This window comes from Protomyctophum bolini, assembly GCF_963924005.1.
Source record: "Protomyctophum bolini genome assembly, chromosome: 16".
In the NCBI taxonomy this organism is placed as follows: domain Eukaryota; kingdom Metazoa; phylum Chordata; class Actinopteri; order Myctophiformes; family Myctophidae; genus Protomyctophum; species Protomyctophum bolini.
In genome coordinates, this window is record NC_137877.1 from 26,138,368 (window position 1) to 26,150,644 (window position 12,277).

General features: G+C 46.3%; 1 protein-coding gene across 3 annotated transcripts in view; it reads left to right on the top strand.

Moving 5' to 3' along the window:
* Positions 1 to 12,277, top strand: part of epb41l5 (erythrocyte membrane protein band 4.1 like 5) — a 66,116-nt gene that overhangs the window by 20,989 nt on the left and 32,850 nt on the right. For all 3 annotated transcript variants that reach the window (XM_080785831.1, XM_080785833.1, XM_080785832.1), the window contains exons 8-14: positions 279 to 399; positions 2,532 to 2,619; positions 2,833 to 2,921; positions 3,293 to 3,380; positions 9,620 to 9,789; positions 11,462 to 11,565; positions 11,934 to 11,952. In XM_080785831.1, the coding sequence (XP_080641957.1) occupies positions 279 to 399; positions 2,532 to 2,619; positions 2,833 to 2,921; positions 3,293 to 3,380; positions 9,620 to 9,789; positions 11,462 to 11,565; positions 11,934 to 11,952 (679 nt within the window). The remainder of the gene's footprint in view (positions 1 to 278; positions 400 to 2,531; positions 2,620 to 2,832; positions 2,922 to 3,292; positions 3,381 to 9,619; positions 9,790 to 11,461; positions 11,566 to 11,933; positions 11,953 to 12,277) is intronic.

Here is a 12,277-nt window from a genome sequence, read left to right on the forward strand (position 1 = left end):
GCTCTCTCTGTGTCTCTCTCTCTCTCTCTCTCTCTCTCTCTCGCTCTCTGTTGCTCTCTCTCTCTCAGTTCCACATTCTCTCCATCTTGCGTCTAGGTCCTCTCATACTGTATGAATATAATTAATGATTAGTGCTGACACTACACCAATTCCTCTCTTGATATTTATAGACACTGTTTATTATCCAATACCATTTTCCCCCAACGGCGCAAAGAGCTCGAATAGACACACAACGTGTGTGTTGAATGTTTTGTCATTGTGTATGTGTGTGTGTTCAGCTGAGCTGGGTGACTGTGACCCATCAGAACATGGTCTGGACCTGGTGTCAGAGTTCCGCTTCATCCCTGGCCAGACAGAGGACATGGAGCTGGCTATATACAACATGTGGAAAGAGTGCAGGTAAACGGAGTCAGTTTATTACAGTTCTCTGTTGCCGTGACCGATGTCAGTCATTTGGATTCCATATAGAAGCCAGCATGTCTTCTATGGAAGCAGGTTGAGCGCAGCTGGCCGGAAATGGCCGTTCTAAAAGCTCTCAACAGACTTATTTACGGTTATTATTTTAAGATTATTTGAGTAAGTACATTTAAAAGAATAGCAGAAATGGCAGATCTACAAGCTTACAACACGTTATTGTAAGCTTGTAGATCAACTATTTCTAAATGTATTTATAAAAGAATAAAAAATGTGTCAGTGATGTCATATCTGCTGCTATCAAATTAATCATCAACTTAATTTTGTAATCGTGACAGCCCTATCAATAAGCAAGGTTAAAACCTCTGTCTGTGATGTCTTCACCTGTTTGACAGTATGTTGAGTAGCAGGAACACTAAAACATCATCATTTTACATCTTGGGTAAATTGTGTGGCGCTCCTTTCACACCATTTCACACAGCACACATGGACCAGGACTTTGCCATACAAAATGTCCTGGTCGTTATTTTTGCTTTAATCCATGTGATCTGCATTAACCCATTCTGACCGGGCACCCATTTTGGTGTTGGCATCATGTTATGCTTTATCTATTGAAAAACAGCAGATCTACAAGCTCATATCGCGCCACCGAGTGGCGCGATACGAGCTTGTAGGTCTGCTATTTTTGAAAAATTCGAAGAACGACTGACATTTTTAGAATCTGATCTCAGGTCAGAATGGGTTAATCAGACCAGTGTGTGTCCCGTGGAAACCTCGTATGAATCTGATCTCAGGTCAGAATGGGTTAAGTGTAATGTACAGTGTATACATTTAACTTGAACCCTGCCATCCCTATTCTGGGTATGTCATAATCAGGGAACATTCTCAGGAAATAGCCAAGCTACAAGCTTGTACATTGTCTTGTAGATCGGCTTGGCTATTGTCAGTTAAGAGATTTGGAGTAGAAGGTAAAAATTAACAGACCTAGTATGGACCGCTTTGGGATATAATACTGGTCAACTAAGTACATAGTTGATGTCGGGAAGAAACCTTCTCTCTCTCTCTCCATAGAATGTCTGTTTATTGTTTCACTAAATAGTTATGTTGTTCATTTAATTACAAGTGTATATATTTGGTTACATTATACGCGGTAATCACACAAGATCTCCTAACCAAGAATCATACAAAAGGGTGCTGTGTTCCTCCACCCCAAGTATGGCCTACTGAACATGAACTCTAGTCTGGATTCACCAAGGAATGTTGTGATATATCAACTCACTAGCTCTCTGCAAATGCAAAACACATGGACCTTATACATACCAGATCAGGCTTTATGGAGCCTCTCGTGGCATACAGTAAAATCCTTACAGTTAAATGAAAGGGATTATTAAAATATGTTTTAAATTGCTCCATATTCCGATAGTAATCATTCCTTCCTATAGTGTTCGTTCAGTAACAGGGGTCCCTCCGTCTCTAGTGCTTTAGTAAACAAAATAAAGATAAAATTAGGAAAACAAATATATATACGCAATTACACGTATAACATTTTAAATAAGATTGAAGCGAATACGTTATCTATGTGGGGTTCTCTCTCCAAATTGGATGAAATTTATCAAAACGAATACTGCCACAATACTGTCAGTTTAAAAGTTTCGTTATTCGATGAAAACCAGTAAGCACTGCAGTAAACTGGTCTCAGACCAGTTACTACTGGCTGTTGCACTGCAGTAAACTGGCCTCAGACCTTCATCACCTGCTTTAGAGAGCAGACTGACACAACCTTGCCTTTTCCAGTAGAGAGATAACGGTTAAGCCCAGAGGATGATTTGGGTGATAAATCTGTCGGGTCGGTAATGGTAACCTACTTCTCCGTACGCTCTGCGAGGACACACTTCCTAGAGACAAGGGGTGGGATATTCATCACGGCTCACTTGCAGCACCTGTAGGTCATGGAGTTTGGCTTCAATAGGGATGACATCTTACATCATCATTTTTTATTTGTGATCATTGTGTGATCATTGTTTTTTCTTCCATTGTTCTCTCTCCGTCACTCTCTTTCTGACTGCCTGTCTCTCTCTCTCTCTCTCTCTCTCTCTTCCCCCCCCCCCCCCCTCCAGAGGTCAGATGCCAGCCCAGGCAGAGATTAACTACCTGAACAAGGCCAAGTGGCTGGAGATGTACGGGGTAGACATGCACATGGTTAAGGTAACGCACGCATGCACGCACACAGACATACACTCATTCCAGTGTACCCGTGCACGTGCACACATTATAGTAGACGCACACTAACATCAAAGCTTGACACAGGTCAAATGGGAAGTAGTTAAGTGCTGCTGATGAAAGACCGGAAGTCCTCTGGATGTAGAGGAATACATGATAACATTCTCCTCTCTCTCTCTCTCTCGCTCATGCCCGCAGGCCAGGGATGGCAATGAGTACAGTCTGGGTCTGACCCCCACTGGTGTTCTGGTGTTTGAAGGAGAAACCAAGATAGGACTCTTTTTTTGGTACGTGTGTGTGCTTGGCGTGCTTGCTTGTGCATTCACTTTTAAGTGCATGTGTAAGCATGTTCTACTACTGTACCTACACTGGTGTAAGCACTAAGCACTATATTCAGCGTTCTCAACATTTTGGGCTGGGGACCCCCGAAATGTCTCGTGACAGCAAAGATATGAGTTAAAAACATTTGCTGTGAAATAATATATACCGGTGTTCAAAGATTTGCACACGTTTTCACTATTTTTCAAAAATAGAGGAGATATACAGGCTCATAGCACGGCACTTGGTGATGCCCTATGAGCGTGTAGATCTGCTATTTTCAATAGCTAAATTTTAAAATAATAAAGTGGTAAAAAGCTAAAGCATTGTTTTATCACAGGCCGAAGATCACCCGACTGGACTTTAAGAAGAGCAAGCTGACCCTCGTGGTGGTGGAGGATGACGAGCAGGTAAAGGATGACGAACAGGTAAAACACGCACGCACACGCACACACACATTAAATTCAAACTCAAGGCATGCATGCACTGTAATACAGCCTGGAACATAGTCTAGTCTAGTGGTTCTCAAACCTTTTGATTTGTATTTGGCTGCGGACCCCCATCTGACAAATAGTTAGCTGCAACGTGAAGCCGTATGGGTTGCATACTCTGAACGCTGCAACGTGAAGCCGTATGGGTTGCATATTCTGAACGCTGCAACGTGAAGCCGTATGGGCTGCATATTGAACGCTGCAACGTGAAGCCGTATGGGCTGCATATTGAACGCTGCAACGTGAAGCCGTATGGGCTGCATATTGAACGTTGCAACGTGAAGCCGTATGGGCTGCATATTGAACGCTGCAACGTGAAGCCGTATGGGCTGCATATTGAACGCTGCAACGTGAAGCCGTATGGGCTGCATACTCTGAACGCTGCAACGTGAAGCCGTATGGGCTGCATATTGAACGCTGCAACGTGAAGCCGTATGGGCTGCATACTCTGAACGCTGCAACGTGAAGCCGTATGGGTTGCATACTCTGAACGCTGCAACGTGAAGCCGTATGGGCTGCATACTCTGAACGCTGCAACGTGAAGCCGTATGGGTTGCATACTCTGAACGCTGCAACGTGAAGCCGTATGGGTTGCATACTCTGAACGCTGCAACGTGAAGCCGTATGGGCTGCATATTGAACGTTGCAACGTGAAGCCGTATGGGCTGCATACTCTGAACGCTGCAACGTGAAGCCGTATGGGCTGCATATTGAACGCTGCAACGTGAAGCCGTATGGGCTGCATACTCTGAACGCTGCAACGTGAAGCCGTATGGGTTGCATATTGAACGCTGCAACGTGAAGCCGTATGGGCTGCATACTCTGAACGCTGCAACGTGAAGCCGTATGGGTTGCATACTCTGAACGCTGCAACGTGAAGCCGTATGGGTTGCATACTCTGAACGCTGCAACGTGAAGCCGTATGGGTTGCATATTGAACACTGCAACGTGAAGCCGTATGGGTTGCATACTCTGAACGCTGCAACGTGAAGCCGTATGGGTTGCATACTCTGAACGCTGCAACGTGAAGCCGTATGGGCTGCATATTGAACGTTGCAACGTGAAGCCGTATGGGCTGCATATTGAACGCTGCAACGTGAAGCCGTATGGGCTGCATATTGAACGTTGCAACGTGAAGCCGTATGGGTTGCATATTGAACGCTGCAACGTGAAGCCGTATGGGCTGCATATTGAACGTTGCAACGTGAAGCCGTATGGGTTGCATATTGAACACTGCAACGTGAAGCCGTATGGGTTGCATACTCTGAACGCTGCAACGTGAAGCCGTATGGGCTGCATATTGAACGTTGCAACGTGAAGCCGTATGGGTTGCATATTGAACACTGCAACGTGAAGCCGTATGGGTTGCATACTCTGAACGCTGCAACGTGAAGCCGTATGGGTTGCATACTCTGAACGCTGCAACGTGAAGCCGTATGGGCTGCATATTGAACGTTGCAACGTGAAGCCGTATGGGCTGCATATTGAACGCTGCAACGTGAAGCCGTATGGGCTGCATATTGAACGTTGCAACGTGAAGCCGTATGGGTTGCATATTGAACACTGCAACGTGAAGCCGTATGGGTTGCATACTCTGAACGCTGCAACGTGAAGCCGTATGGGTTGCATACTCTGAACGCTGCAACGTGAAGCCGTATGGGTTGCATACTCTGAACGCTGCAACGTGAAGCCGTATGGGCTGCATATTGAACGTTGCAACGTGAAGCCGTATGGGCTGCATATTGAACGCTGCAACGTGAAGCCGTATGGGCTGCATATTGAACGTTGCAACGTGAAGCCGTATGGGTTGCATATTGAACACTGCAACGTGAAGCCGTATGGGTTGCATACTCTGAACGCTGCAACGTGAAGCCGTATGGGTTGCATACTCTGAACGCTGCAACGTGAAGCCGTATGGGTTGCATATTGAACGCTGCAACGTGAAGCCGTATGGGTTGCATACTCTGAACGCTGCAACGTGAAGCCGTATGGGCTGCATATTGAACGCTGCAACGTGAAGCCGTATGGGCTGCATATTGAACGCTGCAACGTGAAGCCGTATGGGCTGCATATTGAACGCTGCAACGTGAAGCCGTATGGGCTGCATATTGAACGTTGCAACGTGAAGCCGTATGGGCTGCATATTGAACGCTGCAACGTGAAGCCGTATGGGCTGCATATTGAACGCTGCAACGTGAAGCCGTATGGGCTGCATATTGAACGTTGCAACGTGAAGCCGTATGGGTTGCATATTGAACACTGCAACGTGAAGCCGTATGGGTTGCATACTCTGAACGCTGCAACGTGAAGCCGTATGGGTTGCATACTCTGAACGCTGCAACGTGAAGCCGTATGGGTTGCATATTGAACGCTGCAACGTGAAGCCGTATGGGTTGCATACTCTGAACGCTGCAACGTGAAGCCGTATGGGCTGCATATTGAACGCTGCAACGTGAAGCCGTATGGGCTGCATATTGAACGCTGCAACGTGAAGCCGTATGGGCTGCATATTGAACGCTGCAACGTGAAGCCGTATGGGCTGCATATTGAACGTTGCAACGTGAAGCCGTATGGGCTGCATATTGAACGCTGCAACGTGAAGCCGTATGGGTTGCATACTCTGAACGCTGCAACGTGAAGCCGTATGGGCTGCATATTGAACGCTGCAACGTGAAGCCGTATGGGCTGCATATTGAACGCTGCAACGTGAAGCCGTATGGGCTGCATATTGAACGCTGCAACGTGAAGCCGTATGGGCTGCATATTGAACGCTGCAACGTGAAGCCGTATGGGTTGCATATTGAACGCTGCAACGTGAAGCCGTATGGGCTGCATATTGAACGCTGCAACGTGAAGCCGTATGGGCTGCATATTGAACGCTGCAACGTGAAGCCGTATGGGCTGCATACTCTGAACGCTGCAACGTGAAGCCGTATGGGTTGCATATTGAACGCTGCAACGTGAAGCCGTATGGGCTGCATATTGAACGCTGCAACGTGAAGCCGTATGGGCTGCATATTGAACGCTGCAACGTGAAGCCGTATGGGCTGCATATTGAACGCTGCAACGTGAAGCCGTATGGGCTGCATATTGAACGCTGCAACGTGAAGCCGTATGGGCTGCATATTGAACGCTGCAACGTGAAGCCGTATGGGCTGCATATTGAACGCTGCAACGTGAAGCCGTATGGGCTGCATATTGAACGCTGCAACGTGAAGCCGTATGGGTTGCATACTCTGAACGCTGCAACGTGAAGCCGTATGGGCTGCATATTGAACGCTGCAACGTGAAGCCGTATGGGCTGCATATTGAATTGGCTGTGGCACACACTGATTATACTGTAGATGTTCATCAAGAGAGCTTGCTGCAGCTGGCAATTATGACTGAGTCATTCTCGTTTACCGATAGACTGGTAGATAATAGATTAGCAAAGAAGTCACTGAATGTTCTCGTCTGTTGTTGGTTATTATGCGCAGGTCAAGTTTAAATCATGTCCACGTCTTGTTGGAACATCTATTTCTCCTTCTCAACGTTGTGAGGAATGTGACAAACGGCACACGTGTTTCTTTTTGTCCCAGTGTGTTTGTGTCAGATGGTATCGCCTCCTCTTGGGTTTCTGTCCACATAGTTTCATAGCTGCATACGGATCTCAGTCCTAATAAAAGGGCTTTGTTTCACAAATGAAAGAGTGAGAGTATTGTGTGTGTGTGTGTGTGTGTGTGTGTGTGTGTGTGTGTGTGTGTGTGTGTGTGTGTGTGTGTGTGTGTGTGTGTGTGTGTGTGTGTGTGTGTGTGTGTGTGTGTGTGTGTGTGTGTGTGTGCATGCAAGGCCGAGGTAATAAAGTAGTCTACTCCCTCAGGCATGTCTGGTATGTGCAGCTCTCCTACACACACACACACACACACACACACACATGTGCGCACAAATGCACAACTCTGATTATTATGGTGGTGCATCAAAAGTAGCAGATCTACAAACTTGAAATGTGGCACGATGTGACTTGTTTTGAGCTTTTTTAGCTAATTGTGAGTTTGTTGATGATACCTAGAATCTAAAGTATGTCTTTAACCCATGGAAGAATTTTAAAGTGCATGAAAAGAACAGAAGTGGGAGTAGGTGTCGTGTGAGGGAGGAATGGTGGGGTGGTGGTGAGTTAGAGTAGGTGTGAGGGAGGGATGGTGGGGTGGTGGTGAGTTAGAGTAGGTGTGAGGGAGGGGTGGTGGGGTGGTGGTGAGTTAGAGTAGGTGTGAGGGAGGGATGGTGGGGTGGTGGTGAGTTAGAGTAGGTGTGAGGGAGGGGTGGTGGGGTGGTGGTGAGTTAGAGTAGGTGTGAGGGAGGGGTGGTGGTGAGTTAGAGTAGGTGTGAGGGAGGGGTGGTGGGGTGGTGGTGAGTTAGAGTAGGTGTGAGGGAGGGGTGGTGGTGAGTTAGAGTAGGTGTGAGGGAGGGGTGGTGGGGTGGTGGTGAGTTAGAGTAGGTGTGAGGGAGGGATGGTGGTGAGTTAGAGTAGGTGTGAGGGAGGGATGGTGGTGAGTTAGAGTAGGTGTGAGGGAGGGATGGTGGTGAGTTAGAGTAGGTGTGAGGGAGGGGTGGTGGTGAGTTAGAGTAGGTGTGAGGGAGGGGTGGTGGTGAGTTAGAGTAGGTGTGAGGGAGGGGTGGTGGTGAGTTAGAGTAGGTGTGAGGGAGGGGTGGTGGTGAGTTAGAGTAGGTGTGAGGGATGGGTGGTGGGGTGGTGGTGAGTTAGAGTAGGTGTGAGGGAGGGGTGGTGGTGAGTTAGAGTAGGTGTGAGGGAGGGGTGGTGGTGAGTTAGAGTAGGTGTGAGGGAGGGGTGGTGGTGAGTTAGAGTAGGTGTGAGGGAGGGGTGGTGGTGAGTTAGAGTAGGTGGGAGGGATGGTGGTGGGGTGGTGGTGAGTTAGAGTAGGGGTGGTGGGGTGGTGGTGAGTTAGAGTAGGTGTGAGGGAGGGGTGGTGGGGTGGTGGTGAGTTAGAGTAGGGGTGGTGGGGTGGTGGTGAGTTAGAGTAGGTGTGAGGGAGGGGTGGTGGGGTGGTGGTGAGTTAGAGTAGGTGTGAGGGAGGGGTGGTGGTGAGTTAGAGTAGGTGTGAGGGAGGGGTGGTGGTGAGTTAGAGTAGGTGTGAGGGAGGGGTGGTGGTGAGTTAGAGTAGGTGGGAGGGATGGTGGTGAGTTAGAGTAGGTGTGAGGGAGGGGTGGTGGTGAGTTAGAGTAGGTGGGAGGGATGGTGGTGAGTTAGAGTAGGTGTGAGGGAGGGGTGGTGGTGAGTTAGAGTAGGTGTGAGGGAGGGGTGGTGGTGAGTTAGAGTAGGTGTGAGGGAGGGGTGGTGGTGAGTTAGAGTAGGTGTGAGGGAGGGGTGGTGGTGAGTTAGAGTTAACTTTTCTTTGTCTCTCCTTTTCTGAGTTACATTTTCGACCTTTCGACCCAGGAGTTAATCATCTCTTTAGGGCAGTCTACTGTTCAAATCCACCAATCGGTTTCAGTTATTTTTTTGCTGTGCTAGCCGATGTTCTGCATAATGAGTACTTTTGGTACTTTAAGTACATTTTGATGCCAGCAGTTTTGTACTTTGTACTTTTTAAATTCTGGTCTTTTACTTGGAACAGAGTATTTCTAGATTGCAGTATTGATACTTCACATTTAACGAGCCAAGCTGCACATGCACTCACTCCATACATTTTTATGATATATTTTTTTGTATTTGATTGTTTATGTTTACTGTGTAATGTATTCTCAACTTGATCCTGTGGTAATCAATAAATGCAGAATATAAGTGTTGAGAGACGCTGTGCCATTCGGAACGATGTTCAACCCCAAAAATAATCGTCTCTGTAGGGTGGAAACCTCATGTCTAAAACTGTTACCTTTCAAAATTCAAATAAAAATAATAGCTAAAGTAGCAAATATATGAGTTCAAAACGATTATTTTCCACAAGCTCCAACGCTTGTGCATTTACTTCTATTTCATGTAGGCCCTACATGATTTTTATTTTATTATTTTCGTAAATGAACGCCCTACATTGTAGGGCGTTAATTTATTAAACAAATAAAAAAACAAATACGGAGATAAGAGGTTTCTGTCCAACAGTGGCTGGATATTGTACATGCAAGGCAGTATGAGATGAATATTTAGCTTCAAGTCACAGCCTAGCCTCCCATCTCTCCCACAGGGTAAAGAGCAGGAGCATACGTTTGTCTTCAGGATGGACCACCCCAAGGCCTGCAAGCACCTGTGGAAGTGTGCTGTGGAGCACCATGCGTTCTTCAGGCTGAGGGGACCGGTGCAGAAGAACTCTGCCCGCTCCGGCTTCATTCGCATGGGCTCACGGTTCAGATACAGGTGACGCACACCCATACTTACAATTTAGGAGTTCAGAAAACACTCTTAATCCAGAGTGATTTACAGTAGGCAAGGCAATACATCAAATGCATAGAAGTGGTAATCTAGGATCATAGGTAAACCAAGAATATATAATCAGTCTAAGCATTATAATGTAAAACATTGGAACTATACAAACTATAGGATGCCAGGTCAACAAATTAACCTAAATATGTACATTTTAACTGTCTGCAATGTTGTCACGGCTAGGGCAAATGCTACGTGCTAAAGTGGAGTCTGAATAGGTGAGTCTTCAGATTACGGCGAGAAATGTTGGAAAGAGTCTGCAGTTCCAGCTGCAATGGGGAGCCAGAAGTGAGGTTCTGACAGCTTGTTGCACGCATATACTTATTATTTAATGCCACATTTGACATTTCCTATAAGTTTGGGGTTCAGATGTGGGATGAGTTTAGAAAAGCTTGTTGTCTAGATTCATATACTGTACATGGGCATTTTGGGGCGATGTTCAGACTCATTCACATACATATAAAGTCAGGCTACATGGTGGAGAAATTCTACTCCTTTTGCATTTCGATGCGGTTTTCTGTCATACATACACACATGCGAGACAGATTCTTCCTCAAACATGGCATACCCATTTGGCGTGTGCTGGTGTTGTGCAGACACTAATCCACTCACAGTAGCTTATACATTATCAGTCTAAAACTCTACATTGTCAAACATACTGCAGCGGAACACTCTGTGTTTAAACATTAGCCAGTTGGATAAGCAGTGGCAGCCTCTCGCTCTCTCTGTCTCTGTCTCTGTCTCTGTCTCTGTCTCTGTCTGTGTTGTGTGTGTGTGTGTGTGTGTGTGCTGTTGTTAGTTTAACTGTATGGTTGGTTCCTGAGAGGTCATCGCTTGGATGGACATGGAGTTCACTGGGTGTCATCTGGACTGCCTGTTTGGTCACGTCCAGCGATAATGTACTGTACATTTCTAGATCTGCTCTGTCTCTGCACAAGCACTCTGTGAGATTGCACAGACTGCAGGATTGCTTGCATCGACTGAACAGATGTAAAGTTAGTTAGTCTGTAGGTTCTGCATCGGATCAGGATATCGTTGGGTTTTGAACCCAATTATATGTTTTTTATAATTAATATTACCAGTAAGACGCCTGAGGTCGTGTGCACGTATCCGCCTGGGTGACAGCAGACTGCTCGGCGAGCGCTGGCGCTTTGGAATGGGGGGTCAGAATTATGTACTGGTCATATATGGAGCGTGTCATGATTGTACAGGGTTTGATGAGGTCAGATCAACATATAGAATGTCCGAACAGGTCAGCTCCATATATGGAGATCTACGGGTGGAAGCGGGGTTAGTGTCTTGAGTGTACAGGCTGCACTAATAACTTTGGGGCAGGCCTGTCTAGAGTTTAAATGGACAGGTATCAGTCAAAAGGGAGACATCGAAGAGGAAGGATGGATGGGGAAGGCCAGGGCCCTGATGATGTCACGTGATGTCACATGCTCTTTCACCTGGGGTGACCAACCAACCAACACACTGACGGGAAATGCACAATTCCATAGTTACCTGCGACCAAAGGTCGCAATTGGAATAAGCTTATGAAAGTTTTTATATGAATGCCCTGTAATTTAAGATGAATTTGCGTGTGCGTGTTGCGTGTGCACAGTGGGAAGACGGAATACCAGACCACCAAGGGCAACAAAGCGCGGCGGTCAGCCTCCTTCGAGAGGCGGCCCAGTCGACGCTATTCCAGAAGAACCATGCAGAGAGGTGAGCTGCTCACACATCCCACAAAATGCCTTCTAAATGAGTGGTTCTCAAACATCGTTTTGAGCTTGTAGATCTGCTACTTTTGCTATTTTCTTAATTTGAATCTTGAAAAGTAATAGTTTTGGACATAATTATGAGGTTTCCACCCGACAGAGACAATACAGGCGCTTTATACACACACACACACACACACACACACACACACACACACACACACACACACACACACACACACACACACACACACACACACACACACACACAGGACAAGGAATTTCCCATCTTATCATTCTTTTATGACCATGCTCTAGTAGTGCTTATCTGTACAATTTAAACTCACTGTTTGTTCTCTCTGTGTTTTTTTGCAGGTCCACACAAACCCTACGAGTGAGTACCCTGCTATCTGAACACAGTGTTATGGGAACAGAACTGTTATGATGTAATTTTTGGCCCTTAGCCCCTTACAGTCAATACTGTGTAAATGGTTTCAATTAAACAAAATTGATTTTGGATAATCTTGTCGCGGAAATTACGCTGGTACCGGAAATGTATTAATTCATGTGTTTTTACACGTTTCCGACAATTTTGAGCTTTCATATACCGTAGATATAAGATAGATATAAGATAATGACAACGGAGCCATAAGAGGTGTCGCCAAAAAGACAACTAAAATGAATGTTACAGAGTAACCGGCCGATTCATTTCATACTCC